The sequence below is a fragment of the Xenopus laevis genome, chromosome 1L (genome assembly GCF_017654675.1).
Source record: "Xenopus laevis strain J_2021 chromosome 1L, Xenopus_laevis_v10.1, whole genome shotgun sequence".
Classification (NCBI taxonomy): domain Eukaryota; kingdom Metazoa; phylum Chordata; class Amphibia; order Anura; family Pipidae; genus Xenopus; species Xenopus laevis.
In genome coordinates, this window is record NC_054371.1 from 199141120 (window position 1) to 199159777 (window position 18658).

The 18658-nt window shown below is 38.5% G+C and overlaps 1 protein-coding gene across 1 annotated transcript in view; it reads left to right on the top strand.

Moving 5' to 3' along the window:
• Positions 1-17392, top strand: part of tnpo1.L (transportin 1 L homeolog) — a 43984-nt gene extending 26592 nt beyond the window's left edge. Inside the window, exons 16-24 of the mRNA XM_018265098.2 lie at positions 252-410; positions 1231-1318; positions 1445-1543; positions 1801-1896; positions 10339-10414; positions 11476-11575; positions 14001-14075; positions 14971-15114; positions 15685-17392. Of these exons, the coding sequence (XP_018120587.1) occupies positions 252-410; positions 1231-1318; positions 1445-1543; positions 1801-1896; positions 10339-10414; positions 11476-11575; positions 14001-14075; positions 14971-15078 (801 nt within the window). The 3' untranslated portion in view covers positions 15079-15114; positions 15685-17392. The remainder of the gene's footprint in view (positions 1-251; positions 411-1230; positions 1319-1444; positions 1544-1800; positions 1897-10338; positions 10415-11475; positions 11576-14000; positions 14076-14970; positions 15115-15684) is intronic.
• The last annotated feature ends 1266 nt before the right edge of the window (positions 17393-18658 follow it).

The window sequence follows — 18658 nt, forward strand, 5'->3', positions numbered from 1 at the left end:
CCCTTAGGGTTTCGACCTCACCTATTTAGAAGCAAAGAGCGCATACGGCAGAGCTGATTACTAATCAACTCATTGGCCAGCCACCATTTGTCTGAACTTGGTCAATTGTCAAAAATGACCTTAACAATAATTATTTTTGAGTGGTATACTTGAATATGCCCAAAGAATCTGACCATATTAGGTTATGTATAGACCGGTTAACACTATCTTGAGTAGAGCTCTCTTGTATTAAGTCATTTTTCTTTTTGCAGTTACACAATTCACAGCCGGATCAGTATGAGTCTCCGGATAAAGATTTCATGATAGTGGCTCTAGATTTATTAAGTGGATTAGCAGAAGGCCTCGGAGGTCACATTGAGCAGCTGGTAGCTCGGAGCAACATCCTTACTTTGATGTACCAATGCATGCAGGTAAATGAACTTAAATTAAATAAATGCTCTCCTCTACTCTGCTTTTGTCTGCATTATAAGCTAGGTGCTGAACTTCAATAGTTGGGTTGTGATCTTTATTGCCACTTTTCTAATTACAAGCTACAATTCTTAGCAGTCGAGGCCAAGTTTGATTTCTTTCTGTAGATGCATGAAAATCTCTATAAAAAGCTATATGTTTGCAAGACTCTTGACTACTTCTACATAAACACTGTAACCGAGATCTCTACTGTTCAAGAAGAAGCTTATGCCTAGTAGATGATTAATAAAGTATTTTATCTGAAAGTTAAACTTTCTAAGTTACCCGCAGTAACACTTTCTAGAGTAGCCAACTCTATAGTTCTTATAAACAATCTGTTGTGTAGCAATGGCAGAAATTGAAAAAAGGCTATATGGCACAGGTTAAAGTGTGGATAGCGGGTGACACCATTATGTTCTACAGAGCTTATCTGCTGTGTTACCTGAGCCTTTTCTCCTCTGAATGGCTGCCCCCATTGCTACACAGCTTATTTATATAAACAATAGTAGTGTTTCTGAAGCAGACACACCAGTTTTACCATTGCAGGATAACCGTACATGATATTTTCATTACTTTAAAACACTTTAAATTTTTGATGTTACTGTTCCTTTAAGTAGAAAATACATTGGTAGATGAAAACACGTTTGCTGTGTGAAAGGAGGCAGTTTGGTGCTTCCTTCTATTAAATATTTGCTGGTGCCAAAATGCTCTTAAAATACATTTTGATTAATTTATAATGCAATTTTCTGAGTTACAAATTAATAAAAAACTTGTCCCCACTAGGATAAAATGCCAGAGGTTCGTCAGAGTTCATTTGCATTGCTGGGAGATTTGACCAAGGCATGTTTTCAACATGTCAAGTCATGTATTGGTATGTGTACCTCTTCTTTCCTAAGGGGCGGGGGGGGGGTGAGGTGTTGATGGATATGAAGTATAAAAAAAGATTCTATAGGGATTTAAATGTTTGGGTTTTTACATTTCTCCCTTTTTTTTTTAGCTGATTTTATGCCCATTTTAGGAACCAATTTAAATCCAGAGTTAATATCTGTTTGCAATAATGCAACATGGGCCATTGGTGAAATATCCATCCAGATGGGTAAGTTTATTACTCTAGCTCTTGATTATTTGTATAATAATTTCATAAAGAAATGATTTACACATGCTAATATAGGTATAGTATGTTTTGTGGTTGTACATGGGCCAACTTTGCAGTTATCTGACTGGTCTTTGGGAAAAAAACAAATTGGTGTGTAGTTGCTTTTAATTTAGACGTATGGCACACATGAACAGATCTGACAATCAGTACTAATTGATTTGAGTGTCAAATGTTAATCATCTGTTTTTGTTTTGTAGGTATTGATATGCAGCCTTATGTACCAATGGTATTGCACCAACTTGTAGAAATAATAAATAGACCCAACACACCAAAGACTCTCTTAGAAAATACAGGTACCACTGTTAGTTATTTGGGTGATCAACTGTTTTCAGCTTTAAATTGTTTTAAGTGGCTGTACATTCCTTTTCTGCAAAATGCTTTCCAATCTGCTAAAATGACTGCAAACTTGCTATTAATGTGCTGATTTACAAGTTAATGTGGTCATCATCCTGATTCAAAAAGTAATGTTTCTATAACTTCTCTTTAAGTAGAACAAGATTAGTCCTATGTTAGAAATAATTAACTTTATACACCAACCCTCTGTAAATCTGTTTTTAAAAAATATTGCCAAGCACAATTGAACAATTATATAAAAGGTTTGTAGTTATTCTAGCTTTTATCACCACTATTGTTTTATAAGAAATCACAACTATGTTAGAACTGAACAGGGCCAGTATCAGGGGATCGTGCAGTCGGGCGTTGTGGGTTTTAATGGGTCATAAAGGTGGCAGTTTGGGTTTTCAGCATAACTGTGTGTGACATTTAGCAGATCGGGGGAGTGGTTATGTCTGCATATGACATTTGTTTCACCGCTGGGGCATTATTGTACTTGATGGCAGGATCCTCCACCTAGGTGACCAATGGTCTAATAATTGTTGGGGACCCTGCAAACTTAGTAGTATATGATCTTGTGATTCCTGGTGGCAGCCCTGGAGCTCAACACCAGCAAAAATAAAGCAACTTACACATTGTGCTGTTGACAACGGACCAGTTGCCACAGACCAGAAGAAATATTCACTTACATTTAGCATGCTCAAAAACACACTCTCGTGCAAATATTTAAACAAAAAATAAATCTATTTGGGTTGGGGTTGTTTAAAGGAATCGTGAAGCCTTTAAAGAAGTTTGCCTAGAAGTGTTTTATATACTAAACTTAGTGCACCAGCCCAAACGGTGTTCCGCAGTTGTATAACAGTAATGATCCATGCTGTCAAATTTACCATCTTAGAGACCCTTCATGTTCATGCTCTGGGATGTTTGAAGAGCTAGACTTGGAGGTTGTTGAAAATGATTACCATTAACTGAAAAGGGGGGGATCACGTGTAAGAGTAGCTGATGCTAAAGGGCTGATTTGTCTGATGCAGAATGCACTCTTTCCTGTGCTGCTTTGTAATGTGAATCTTAATTAATAATCAGACTTGTATTGTGCATTATATGCACGGTATTTTGAGAGTTGGTCCCTACGCTCATGTAACTGGCAGCAGCCCAGAGCATGTGCTGTGAATTAGCAAATATAGGGGGTCACTCCATTTTCAAAGGTAAAGATCCTTACTGCTAAAGGGCTGTGGTGGCCTTGTGCAAAGGCCCCAAACACAGGGTATAATAATGTCTTATAAAATATTGAGCTTCAGTTTTCCTTTAAAGGAGAAGGAAAGCACTTAATCTGTTTATTGCCAAAATAGTTCAAGCTATAACACTAAATTTATTCTGCAGAATGCTTTACCAGACCTAAAAAAGCTCTAGAATCTGTTTAGGATAGCAGCTGCCATGTTAGCTTGGTGTGACATCACTTCCTGCCTGAGTCTATCCCTGCTCTCATAGCTCTTGGTTCAGATTAGAGCAGGGGGGGGGCTGCTGGGAAAAGGGAGTGGGAAGCAAACTGAGCATGCTCAAGCCTGTGCCTTGGAGGTTTATGCTGAAAAGTTCTGATACAGAAGCCCATTTGTACACAATAGAAGGAAAGAAATGTGGTATTTCTGTTGACAGAAGACTCAGGGGAGAAACATTATTTTGAGGGTTTACTGGTGTATTTATATAGACCTTTCTGATCAAGCTTACTTCATGTTAGCCTCTCCTTTAAGTAGATATGTGCTCTCCAAAGTTTGTTTTGTGTGCTGATGCCTTAACTTGCGTGCACACATGCAAGGAAACCTGGACCAGGGGGTTACTAGTTTTTGCACATGATCTCAAATTAGCCTCAGGATTTTGCTCCCCCCTCAAACCACTGCCTAAAATCCTAGGAAACCGTTTGCTTGTAGGCATGTACATTTTTGCATATTTGAAAGCATAAACACGTTTAATGGCAAAGGGAGGGGGGTTCTCTTGATAAGCTGAAGTGCTGTCTTTGCATTGATTAAAATTTCCATTTTTGCAAACACATATTGTATAAGCTGTTTTATTAATATTGTAACAGAAAAGTAATGTCCTAGCAGTGTTCGCTTATTGAGGATTTTAAATGTCTTCATTACTCTAAACCAAACCTGTTTTTCCTATTGTAGAATGTTGTTAGTTTACAGTCACAGGATTGCACATAAACTGTTCCTGTACTTTTGTTTTTCTTTAGTCAATGTCTTTTCTTTTCTCTATGTTGCATGTGATGAACTTTTAGCTAAAAGTTTAATTGTGGGAGTTAAACATGACTGAAGTTTTTGTGAACCACCTTTTTAGGCATTTCATCTTTTATTAATATAGGTTAATTTTTATATGATGGGCTTGGCCTTTATGGGTTTCCCTTGCTTCCATCATGATCCGTTAATTCGATTAACCATGTCATTGCCTGCTTGTGCCTACGTTTATTCTTCCACTACCATGGTGATAATTCTGGAGTCTACTGCGTCAGTGCATCTACTCCTGCGCTCCCCTGCGGCTGAGGGCATGAAACCGGAACACAGGGGAGCGCAGGTAAAAACGCTCATCTGTAAGAGCCCTTAAACCCAGTGGGGCTCATTTGCACCTGGGCAGTTTCCCATGGCAACCAATCAGTGATTAGCTTTTTTTCAGCCAGCTGCAAATTACACTGAAAGCAATTATCTGATTGGTTGTCATTTGTTACTGCCCAGGTGCGAATTTTCCTTATGTTTATAAATGACCCCCCTGTGTGTTCATGTTTTAAATCTGACTCTAGTGTTCCACAGATTTTTGAAACTTGAAACAGCCAGGTCCAATAAATAAGGGTTGGACTACACAGACGTTTTTGGCGTGATCCGATGCGCTACGTCAAATGGCATGCAACGGAAATAAGTGAATGCATTGTCTGATGAAGTTGCAGCGTTGATCCGACACGACTGTCAGATGCAGACACTGCGTCTGCATCCAACAGTCATGTTCCGTCTGATCAACGATGCGATTTCACCCGACAATGCATTCACTTACCTTATTTCCGTTGATTGCCATTTGTCGCAGCGAAAACGCCCGTGTAGTCCTACCCTAAGGGTTTTATCCAGTCAGGTAGATCAGCCATCCTCTAGGATTAAAGGCCTGGATGAGTTATCAGAATGATAAAAAATATCTTTAATGAATGTTAAAATATATATATATAGTTTGTCCTCCTCTCCCACATTGAACTTTTACACTGAAAGTGCATCATCTGCTTAATTGCATGCTTTCTCATCAGAATGTTCACAATTGCCTGTTTAATGGGAATGTTGCATAATCTGTGTTTACTCAATTTAGGTTTCCTTTTCTTTCTTTTTTTTTTTTTTTTTTTAAGCTTTTGGGTTTCTGATTTTTTTTTTGTTTGCTAAGAGGAAGTTTCTGAATATTCCACTATCCATCTTTCCTCTCCCTATTGATCCGTCTAAAATATTCCTCTCTGAGAACATACCTAAAACTCAGTTTGTGTATCTATTACTACATAATACGCTGGTCATATTCTAATTGTACGTTCTAATTGTTGCCAGAAGCCCGTCAATTAACCGTGGTCTTAAATATGCAGCACAGCAGTTACTACATAAAATCTTATATTGCATTATCTGTGTAGGTTAGTTCTTCCATCTGATCTATGCAGTTATGAGAATATTTATGGTTATTCTAGGTTTTTTTTAATTTCAAAGCACACAGTATATAACTCACATGTAGGTATTTTTCCTTCAGCTCATTAAACAGAAAAAAAATAAAAAATATGGCTAGAAAATACGTTGTACCCCATGTAGTATATGCACAATGAATGAAACTAAAAGAACCCTCTCGCAGTTCTAAGTCTGTCTTATTCAGACTAGGGATGCGCTGAATCCATGATTTTGGGTTTGCATTCAGCTGAATACCTTAACCTCCACAAAAGAGTTGTCGGAACTGAATCCTGAATTGTAATATTTTTATTTTTACCAAATTTGAATATGCATCCATTATGAGAAAACAATGTCAATGGTCAGTATCTCAGTATCCAGATTGTCGTTTGACTTTGAGGGGCACATTTATCAAAGGCCAAGGTTTTTGTTATTCCAATAGTATGAATTTCAAGAAAAAAATATATATATAACTCTCTTGAATCAATCAAATCCAACGGAAATCAACAGGAATTTGAAATTGGAATATAGAAATCTTTTTTGTTTTTTTTTTTGTTTATCAAACTAGTTTTTTGCCAGTGTCATCAAAGTTGGCTGGAGGTCACAGGTGTTATTATTTCTCAACCGTCCCTTTGCAGCACAGATACCATAGGGTTAATGTCCACTTCCCTTTAGGAGGCAGGATGACAGGAAAAAAACTGCGGGCTTGCTCCTCCTCTTCCTGGCATTAGCCCATCCCATGTTAGTTTTTTGTCATCCTGCTTTCAAGGAGGTAGGTCATATTTTTTTCCTCTTATAGGTAATTGTGCTTACTGCAATCAGGGTATGCTTTTGCGCTACCCTCACAACCTTATGGTCCTTTGCGCTTACACTTGCGCTTATACTTGTATTTGAATTTAAAATGTACTTTATGCCCTAAGTCATGCTGATAGCGCAGACACCAAGGGGACACGAATGTCTTACCCCGTTATCACAGTCCAGTTATGTGAAGGTATGCCTCCACGCTATCAAAATCCCACATAAGAGCAAGGTACGCTTCTACACTACCATATACTCACTCGGCAGAGAGAGAGAGGACAAGTGGACGGTATGCTACTGCGCTACCCCACACAACATTCAGAGTTCGCTCCAAAACTCTTACTCAAGAGATGCGCAGGAGCGATACCGGCAGTGGAAGAAGGCGCGGGCACGCAACACGGTGACATCATCAGCGCACTAATTTGTTCGTGCCTTCCCAAAGAGTTCTTTCCTCTGTGCAACACCACAGAGGAACTTCGAGCTCCGCTCCTTCTCTTCCTGACAGAGGTAGTTTTCTCCATCGGACGACCCTGTTCCATCCCAAAATTCCAAACCATCACCACGGATGCCAGTCTCTCTGGCTGGGGAGGAGTATTCCAGGACAAGACGGTACAAGGAATGTGGTCGACAACAAAAACAAAATTGCCGATAAACGGCAACTCTGAGCCATCAGACATTCACTACAATATTGGACAGCGTCCCTCCGAGGGAACCCCATCAAGGTTCAGACAGACAATGCGACCGCTGTAGCTAAACCACCAAGAACGCACAGTGCCACAACTTTCAGCCATTTACATTCCAGGTCAGGAGAACTGGGAGGCGGACTTTCTCAGTCGCCAGACTCTAGACCCAGGAGAATGGAAACTGAACCGCAACATTTTTCTGCAAATCACCAACAAGTGGGGATGGCCAGAGATCACTTAATGGCGCCAGCGATACCATCTTGCATATTGCACCAGGTATCGCGACCCCAGCGCCACAGCAGTGGACGCTCTAACCATCAATTGGGACTTCAATCTAGTATACATATTCCCCTGTTACCCATGATTCACAAAGTGCTCCGAAAACTAAAGTTACACCAGGCCACAGCCATTGTAATCGCCCCATACTGGCCCAGGAGAGCATGGTTCTCCGACTTACAGAACATGGCGGTGACCGGACCTTCTGACCCAAGGACCATTCCTACACGACAATCTTCCAATGCTATCCTTAAAGCATGGCTATTGAAACCTGGACTAACAACGGTTTTTCACAGCCAGTAATACATACTTTACTTCAAGCCCAAAAGAAGTCTACCAATCGATCATACCACAGAATATGGAAGATATTTCTTGGATGGTGCAACCTCAAACGGATAGCACACAATTCCATAACCATCCTAGAACTTTTAGAATTCTTGCAAGATGATTTAACCAAGGGACTCGGTACGAGTTCACTCAAGGACTAAATTTTCTGCACTGTCAATTTTACTTCAGCAACCATTAGCGGAAATAAAAGACATCAAAATCTTTTTACAAGCCGCTCAACATATATGTCCGCGGTGGCGGTCTCCTACACCACCATGGGACATCACACTAGTTCTCCATGCTCTGCAGAAACCACTATTTGAACCCATGCATTCCATCTCTGTCAAAATGCTTTCTTTCAAGGTGGCCTTCCTAGTAGCTATTGCCTCTGCAAGGCGAGTTTCAGAAATAGCAGCGCTATCCTGTCAATCTCCCTTTTGCATTATACATGAGGATAAAGTGGTACTTCGTACTCAACCAGATTTTTTGCCAAAAGTAGTCTGACTACCATATCAACCAAGAAATTATTATTCCTTATGTCCTAAACCAAAAAATCCAAATGAGAAATCTCTCCATACATTAGATGTAGTAAGAGCAATCAAATACTATATTAATAGGACACAGAATTTTCGAAAGTCTGACTCTGTGCTCTTTGGATATTCACAACAAGGAAAAAAGGCCAAAACCATTTCTCTAGCCTATACAACAAAAGTAGGACAAACTCCCTTCAAGGTGTCAGCCCACTCCATGCGAGCGATTAGCACATCATGGGCTCATGCAAACCAGGCTTCATCTGCCGTGCTGCCACATGGTCCTCTGTTCACACTTTTACAAAATGTTATGTTTCATGTTTTTGCCTCTTCACAGGCAGTTTTTGGCCGCAAAGTTTTACAAGCGGCAGTTTAAAGGAGTCTCCTCCTTCATAAGCTAGGGCTTAACATAACGATCATGCTTCTTCTCTGTACTTTTCTCTTCTGTTCTCACACCCATCTGCTTTGGGTCGTAACCCTATGGTATCTGTGCTTCCGAGGGATGATTGAGAAAATCCCGAATAGGCAGCACAGGTTGTCCCCACCCTTTCAAATTTTTTATGCTTGACAACAACTAACATGGGATGGGCTAATGTCGGGAATAGGAGGAGCAAGCCTGCAGTTTTTTTCCGGTCATCCTGCCTCCTAAAGGGAAGTGGACATTAACCCTATGGTATCTGTGCTGCCTATTCGGGACTCGGAGAAATGGATTTATCGGTAAGTAAACAAATCCCATTTTAAAGGGGAACTCCGGCTTCCAAACTAAAATTTGGGAGGCTCACCTAACACAGAAACCCCCTAATATACCCATCACAGTTATCGGTTTCTTCAAAAAGTATGAATAATTGCCATTTTCTATGCTGAAATTAGTGATGTGCGGGTCGAGAAATTCTCGACCCTAACCCGCCTCGGTTCGGCACATCACTATCTGAAATCCGGCTGTTTAACAGTTCTTCTCTTTTTGCATCATTTAAAATCCTGGCAGGGAAGGAGGGACTAATCACTGATGTTACAAATTGTAACAACTTCTCCACAGCTTACAGACAGCATGCAGGAACTACATAACCCACAATGCATTGCACTGCGATGTTCCGCTCCTTATTGAAATCACATGTGCAGGGAATTGTGGGGTGTGGAGGATGCAGGCCGAGTACAGCTCTCTGTTGATACAAAGTAACAGTAGTCAGCCAGCTCAGCAGGAGAGCAGGGGGTTATGCTTAGGGAACTGTTTCAAATCATTAAAAATCATAAAGTCTGCATATTTTTTAATTGATGTATATTGAAAAGTTGCTTAAAATGTTTTACTTTTCAAAAAGCTTAAGTTGTTTGTGTGGATTTCCCCTTTCAGAACATAACTGAACATTTAAGTAGAATTTCTTTGATCAAACCCAGTCACGATTTTCCCATTTAATATATTTCTTAAAGCGATACTATATTCCGAAAAAAATCCTAGGAAAGTGTCAGTATCAAGTAGTTGCGGCACCAGGAATAGTTTCCCTCAAAGCCACCCCCAGCTTTGTTTGATGCTGTATTTGAAATGAAATGATTTTTCTTTTTAAACATATATATATTTATGAAAATACAAATGCCTAAACAAGTTGGTAAACAAATTATTTAGCATGATCCCATTACAGCTAAATTAAGCTGATAATGGGGCAATAGGTTATTGCTTTCTAAACAAGCTAATGTGCACAAATTTAAGACACCCCGTTGTTTAGGTATTTGTTTGCTTTTATGTTTCATTTCAAGGCAATTTCCGCCCCTTTCCCAACCATATTAAAATGAGGGTTTATTAATAAGTTTGAGTGACCTGTTAAGGTTTTATGTTTTAGGTGTTCTCACATCCTCCTTTCCCTCTCTCCTCCTCTTCTCTCTTTTCCCCATATCTCTCTCTAGCTCTTTCTCTCCCTTCTGAAAGTATTACCATCACTTCCCTTTGCAAAAAGGGGGTGGTCACAAACGACACAAGTGAAATCTTATGTTTATTATCATACACAAATTCTGTTTTCTGTTTCTGAGTTATTTGTTGTTTTTTCTTTATTTTTTCTCCTTCCCCCTCATTTGCTCATGTCTTGGTTGGCGTTTGGTGGTGTATAACCGTGGTTGCGTTGCCTTAGCAATAACAATTGGTCGTCTTGGTTACGTTTGTCCTCAAGAGGTGGCCCCCATGCTACAGCAGTTTATAAGACCCTGGTGTGTATTATTCAATCTTTTTTTTAATTCATTTTTTGACGCTTTATTTCTATTTCACATTTTAGGTTTCATTTTTTTTCATTTGGTTATACGATCCTAAGTCGTTGTCAATCATGTGACTAATCTTGTCCTATCAGGTTGTCAGTTTTTGCAGTAGCGTTGTCATTTATATTTTAGTTGGTTTATTTTTCTTTTGTTGTGGCTAATGACTAATCATGCATGGGATAAGATTGTCACATGCTTGCTGTGTTTTAAAAACTTGTTAATAAAGCTGAATCATGCAATGTGTATCAGACATACAGTGATGTGTGCCAATGTCTACTTTTCAGCCAATGTTTTATGCCATTCACTGCAGTGATTACATTGGCACCCATGTTACGTATATAATTTGTAGTCTCAAGCAATTCAAGGGGTTGTTCATCTTTGAGTTAACTTTTAGTATGATGTAGAGAGGGATGTCCTGAGACAATTTGCAATTGGTTTTCATTTTTTATTGCGGTTTTTACGTTATGTAGCTTGTTATTGGGCAGCTCTCCAGTTTACTGGAGTCCAAATTACCCTAGCAACCATGCATTGACATGACCAAGAGACTGGAATATGAATAGAAGAGGCCTGAATAGAAAGACGAATAATAAAAAGTAGTAACAATAAATGTGTAGCCTTACAGAGCATTTGTTTTTATATGGGGTCAGTGATCCCCATTTGAAAGCTGGAAAGAGTCAGAAGAAGCAAATAAGTCAAAAACTATAAAAAAGAAAAATGAAGGGCAGTTGGAAAGTTACTTAGAATTAGCCATTCTATAACATTTTAAAAGTTAACTTGAAGGTGAACCACCCCTTTAAGGGCTAGTATAATCGACATTTAAAGGTTATGAGTAAGCAAAGAATGTATCATAGAATTGATTATTCAATGCGATTGTATCTTTAATCTGTACGCTAAGATTCTTCTGAAATACAGTTGTTCATCCTTTGCCAATTGCAACATGCTTAAAGAGCAATAATACAGCTCCTTTGTTACTTGGCTTGATTCAAAATTAACTATTTTTTTCTGAAATTTACTAGGTGCACTTCACTGAGGAACATTAGAGACAATGAGGAAAAGGACTCTGCTTTCCGTGGAATTTGTACAATGATCAGTGTTAATCCTGGTGGTGTTGTCCAGGTATGAGTGTAAGGGCTTTGCATGCGTATGAGTCAAACAAGCCTCGTATGTAACTACAGTAACACCAAAAAGTTAAGTGTTTTAAAGTGCCCTGCACTGGTAAAACTGATGTGTTTTTTTTTTTTCTTTATCATAACCTTTATTGAAAGATGCTAGGCATGACATGTAGCAAAGAATGCAACAGAAAAGGCGTAATGGACAATGCAGTAGATGACATAACACATGACAGTCACATACCAGTCAAATAAAGTTATACAATATGATAATCAAAAGAAAAGAAAACAGTGAAAGAAAAGAAACAAAACAAAAGAAAAAAAAACAAAAACAGAGAAAGTGCATATATTCAACATTGTCTAGAAAACAACAATATGATAATCTGCCAACAACACTATATATAGATAAGAGTCCCGAATGCAGTAAGCAAAGCTGTCTAAATGCAAACATACATCGTTTACTCAATAGAGCAATCCAATCGCCGTGCCTAAGAGGCCGGCCACGATCCCCAAACCTTGTCAAATTTGGTAGATGATCCCCGTTTAGTGTATAGGTAAGACATACAATTAATAAAGTTAAGCATTTGTACCATCCACATCTGATGGGTCGGGGGAGCAACACTCTTCCACTGTTGAGTTAGGCATTTGTGTGCATGGAATAGGCTCTGACGTACAATAACTAACTGATCCCTATTGAATTGGGAGTCGTCACAGGCACCCAATATGGCTAGTTCAGGGGAAGCGACTAGAGGGGTACCCAGTACATTCGTTAGCGTAGCAAACACCTCCTCCCAGTACTTCTGTAGTTTCCTACAGTCCCAAAACATATGTTTGAGCGTTCCCATCTCTGAGGTAAAAACTGATGTGTTTGCTTCAGAAACACTACTATAGTTTATATAAACAAGCTGCTGTGTAGCAATGGTGGAAATTGAAAAAAGGCTATATGGCACAGGTTAAATAGTGGATAACAGATAACCCCATTATGTTCTACGGAGCTTATCTGCTGTGTAACCTGAGCCTTTTATCCTTTGAATGGCTGTCCCCATTGCTACACAGCAGTGTATTTATGTATATAAACAATAGTAATGTTTCTGAAGCAAACACACCAGTTTTACCAGTGCAATGTAACCGTGCATGATATTTTCATTACTTTAAAACACAAATTTTTTGATGATACTGTTCCTTTAAGATGGTCACGCACACACTGCCATGAGGGATGAGGGAAGGGCATATCTAAAGCAAAATACCGAAAAGGTAGAAGGCTTGTTGGTGCTCCATACATCAGCAATTGTACAAATACCTTTGTCTAACCAACACTGTGGCAGCTTCAATTCCGCTACCTTATTCAATTCATTGTTGTGCCACAGTGGGGTGGCTTGGTCTACAGTGTTAGCCTAACCCTGTAAAGGGCAGAGCATGGGCCCTCAGGTTTCAGTGATGTCATATGAGATAGCTGTATAACCAGATAGATTGCATAAAAATCTGGTTAAGCCGTTCTACCCCTATTTTGAGGTCTTTTTTGTAACTCCATGCTCAGTCTGCACCTGTTACCGCCCCAGATAAATTGTCGTAGCTTGGTGTCAAGTTGAGAAGGCAGGGGCACCAGTGTATGCCACAATGTGTACATCAGTTTAGGTTGTACAAACATTTTAATTGCATTTTTACCACCGCTGCTTCATACATTGACCCTGGTAGAGCGGTAGAGATTCTTGATTTCACAGGGGTCTGTAACCAGTAAAAAAAAAGCTGGTTTAAAATACTGTGGAGCCTGTAATATGTTCTTACAGGGTTGCATTTCTGCATTTCAATCCTGACTGCAGAAGGGAGGTGGAGCACTATAACAGATAATTTACAGTAATTCTATTTAGGTGGTTATCTATCTATCTATCTATCTATCTATCTATCTATCTATCTATCTATCTATCTATCTATCTATCTATATCTCTATATCTTTAATGCATTAAAGTTGCAAATGGATTTTGGCAGAGCTGTGAGGGAATTAAGGTAGCAAGTTTTTTTTTGGTGTACACCATTTGAAAGTGTATCTCCCCACCCCCAACCCCAAAATAAGCCATGTCTTGTAACTTTAAGAGTCAGATTTCTGTTTTTTAACCTGGAAATTTGTGTCAGCTAGTGCAGAGAGTGCTGTAGCGCTCATTCCACTAGCTATGCGCCCCCCTTCGACCCGCTCAAACGCTGACGTTTTAAGAGTGATGGGGGGGGGGGTGTATTTGGGCTGCTGAGTGCTGAGGCAGAATCACCCCTGTTATTAGGGAAATTATCGTTGGACATAAGGGTGATGTATTGCTTGTAACTTTAGTGCTATTTCAGAAACATGTACATTAACTGTGCTTAAGCACATTAGGCCTTTTTTGCAAGTATGCGTGAATTCTGTGATCTGTTGACTTACAAGTTTTTCTCTCTATTTTTAGGATTTTATATTTTTCTGTGATGCGGTTGCATCATGGATTAATCCAAAGGAAGATCTAAGAGACATGTTCTGTAAGGTAGTGTACTGTTTTTTAACTTTTGAAGATTGAATACTGCAACAAAAAATTATGGGTTATTTCCCAGGGCTTAAGCCTCCTCATATAGCTTCATTGGTGCAGTAAAACTGATCAGTGTGCCAGTTACCCTTGAGACTTGCACACTTAAAGGAACTGTTCAGTGTGAAAATACCAACTGGGTAAATAGGCCGTGCAAAATAAAAAATGTTTCTAATATAGTTAGACAAAAATGTAACGTATAAAGGCTGGAGTGACTGGATGTCAAACATAATAGACAGAACACTACTTGCTAACTGCTTTTCAGCTCTCTAACCAGTGACTTGAAGGGGGACCACATGGGACAGAGAGTTTGCAATTGATCCTCAGCATTCACATGGGACAGTGAGTTTGCAATTCAGCTCAGATTCAAAAGCAAACAGTTATGACCCATGTGGTTCCCCCTTTATGTCACTGCCTGCTAACCAATCAGAGGAACCAGAGAGCTGAAAAGCAGGAAGTAGTGTTCTGGCTATTATCCAGTCACTCCAGCCTTTATACATTAAATTTTTGCCTAACTATATTAGAAACCTGTTTTATTTTGCACAGGCTATCTTTTTACCCAGTTTGTATTTTGATACTGATCAATTCCTTTAATATAATACTGCTAACTTCATATAATAGCAGTAGCATCACTGGGTTTAAAGTTTTTGTGAATGTGTAATATTAATACAAAATGATTCAACATGGAATGAAGGGCCTTTGTGTGTGCCACTAGAAACACTTGCTTTGTCATTTGGCCCTACTGTTGTGTGGCTTTTCAACTAGACATAACTCATACTGGTCTATTTTTCTATCTGGTGCTCTTATTTAACCATTTAACTGTAGTACTGAGTTTCTTCTATATTTTCCATTCTAGATCCTTCATGGGTTTAAAAACCAAGTAGGGGATGAAAACTGGAGACGTTTTTCAGACCAGTTTCCACTTCCTCTTAAAGAACGTCTTGCAGCCTACTATGGAGTTTAACTTCGTTGTGCTCTAGCTGCAGTCTCACCATTAGGGGTAAGTGCATTTAGAATTAGTTTTTACATTAAATTTAGCCAACTGTACTTATCTTTAATGCAAAGCAAGTTTGATCTTTGGTTTTAGAAGTTTAACTGCTGAGCTAGCTGTATCCCCAACAATGTGGCATGGCATTATAAGTATAAAGGTTAAAGAATCGGAACAATTAGAAGCACATTTATCAAAGGTTTAATTTCGAATTCATGTGAGTTTTTTAAACCACCCTAAACTCGGAATTCGACTAATCGAAATTTAATAAAATCAAATTATGCAAACTAGGTAGAATTTTACCAATCCGAAAACTTATAAAAACTCAAATGTCAGGAAGGCTACAAACATCACCAAATTGATCCCTGGACCTCACCCATTGACTTATAGGTTGTAAATAGTCGAATGAGTTCTTAAAGGGACGGAGTATGATAAACCTTGAAATTGCATTGAAACTGACATCGAGTTTGGATAATCCACAATTTAAATTTGAGAGTTTTGACCAAAAAAAAAAAAAATCAAACTTTCACTTTGACCCTTAATAAATCTGCCCCTTAATGTTTATTCCTTTTCTTATTTTAGGTCCTTCAGTCTGGGAGACAACGGGGGAGCCTCTGCACCCAGGGAAAATGCTACCCTTTTAAGGGGGGAAGGGCAAACCAGTAGGGAACACAGTACAATCCCAAAGCCTACTGGGAGGGGCGGGAGGGAGGTGTTGCCGTCACTGTATTAAGTCGATGTTGGGAAACGTTTAAACGTCTGGAGCCTTTTGTGGGTGGAAATATGTCTCCTTTACAATTCTGCACTGGATGTGAAGAAGCAAACAAAAGATAGAATCGCCAAACAGCACATTCTGGTATACGGGGAACTGTACTTAAATGAGTACCACATAATTGAACTTTAGCGGGATAAGTAAGAGGAAAATATTTTTTTGCACATGTTAGAAGAAATATTAAGAATGGGTATTATATCAGTAAATGGCATTTATTTTAAAGCAAAGGGTTGCCTAAGTGTCCGTCCCACTGATTGGGACTCATTAGTGTTTGCATGTTAATGAAGACATACATAGATGAAGTCCGAGTAATTAGCGCAGCTTGCAGTGCGTGTTTTAAGTGCAGGTACTTACAGTCTACAGTTCAGGCGCCTGTTAAGTAAATAAAGATCTACTGCATAAATTGACACCCTACAAATGCCAAATTAGTATTTTATTTATTTACTTTTTTTTTTGTTCAAGGAGGGAGGAAAATGAGAGAATAACTCCTTTAGTTTTTTAAATTTTTTTGGAAAGAATGAATACTTTTTTTTAAGGATACCTTATTTGTGAAGCATTAATTTGCAGATCTTTTTGCAGCAAAAGTGATTATTTCTAGACCATGGCCTTTTGCTACCTTTCCATGTCGGGACTCCGATAGCATTGACCTGTAATGTCACTCGGGTCTCCTCATTTGGAAGCGTTCAAGATCCTAGTGGTTAAAAGTAACTTAATTTAGAGGGTAAGTAGCATGCTCGCATCACATAGTAAACTAGGCAAACATTTACCCATGTGCATCAGGATTCCCACCCCAATCAATTTAATGTAGCCCTATATTCAAATGTCTTTTAAGTTACCTTTTTTTTTAATGTAAAAAAAAACAAACAAAAAAAAAAAGATCTAAAGTGCTGCCAAGTATGATTAGACCTGCTTGATGTCAGGAAAGATTTATCACACGCACTGTTCAAAAATATGTGACCAGCCCATATGGCAGTATCAGCGCAAAACAAAAGCATTTATCAAGATACAAAGTTTGATATTGTATTTTGTGTAACACAATGTGGAAAGCTGGTATACTTGTGGAAAACCTTTGCCTCCGTGCTGTCCGTGTGATGTGCTTTCTGCATGGTTATATAGTAGTGATTTTATCAGAACACTTGTGGCATAAGATCAGTTGAAAGGATTGCATACATTGGATGGCACATACTGAAACTGTAGAAATCAAGATATTTCTTATAATGTACTGTTTATTCCCTCTTTCAATATAATAACGTTAAGTTCCTTTGTTTAATTACTTTCAAAGCATGATCATAGAGACCTTTACGTTCATAGAAGCAGGGTATCTGCACTGTATTGGCGCATGTTGGTGGCCCTTTGTACCCTGAGCAAACTCATTGGGGTGCAAGTTAAAAGCTACAGGATGAAAGTTGGGTATTAGATCCTTTTTTTTTTCCCCCACTCCATTTAATTTGTTCAGCTTTTCTGTTGCTTTCTCCACTTGTATTCCTGTGAATAAACCCTTGTTAATTTAACCTTTTACTTTTCTTTCCACGTGTATTTTTCTTACGTACTGTGAATGTGAATATTAACTGGTACACTTGATGACGTGTCCATGTGAAAGTGCAAGTCTTTATTCAGATTGCCTCACAGGTATCCCATGATGATGATAAAGTCTGAGAATAATGTCTCTCTGCAGGTCAGAGCTGAAGTCACAGCTTTTTCCATTTTCTTAATGCTGATGATAAAACCGCAAAGAAAGTTATAAGCCATACCATTTTTTTTATATTCTGTTTCTCAATTTGCATTTCAAAGATGAAGACTTTATACTCTGTTTTGTATGATAAATTAAAAGATCCCTTATTTGCATGGTTTTATTACATTTGTGAATGAGATGTTGGACCAGTTAGTTGCACTATCTTGAAATTTAAAAAGGGGGTGAACAGAAAAAGATTTAAATAAAACTATTGCAAAAGTTAGATTCCTTAAAGGGTGAACTCATGAAAATGTAAATTTAATATTCGCTTCAGCATACTGTAATACAAAAAAACGTTGAGATATATTGGATCAAACGGTCAATGACCGGCAACTCCTATCAATCTGATGCATGAAGAGAGGATGAAGATAGTGAAGTGAACTTGATTATTTTAGAAACAATACAGAATATTTAATCGATTGTATTTAGAAAGTTTCTTAATTCAGTATGCTGAAGCTTATGTTAAATTCGCAATTTCATGATAGTTACCCTTTAAAATATCACTTTATGATCCAAGCTGCAAAATGACACTACCCATATATGAACCAAAATAATTTTCTGAAACAATAGTGTAAAATCTCCAGATTAGAGCAGTTGTAACAGAGGAGGCCTGGCGTACTGGCTTATTAGCATTATTCTATGGAAATGTTAGGGTGTCTGGCTTGCAGTCACACTTATTGAATGTTTCTGAGATAAGAGGAACACAAACTTTCACACTGTTCTATGACAAGTTAAAATGGCAGGTTTGCATTCCATGGCTTAGTAAATGCAAGGAATGCCGTTGGTTTTAGTAATGGTTGTGCTCAGGTATTGTTGAAATGAATGTTGCATTGGTCTCCCCCCGATTCCACTGCTTTGGAGGTTTCTTTTTCTTAAACTGGAAAGTTTGATTGCTAATTCTTTGTCTTTTTCTACTCGGAGAACAAATCCGCTGAGGTGCCCTACTGAATGAGATATAAAATGTAAACGGTCGATAATAGAAGGTGCTTACTCTTCTGTAGTATTAAATGTTCCTGCAAAAAATTACCCTTGAGTTAGTATCAAAACTAATC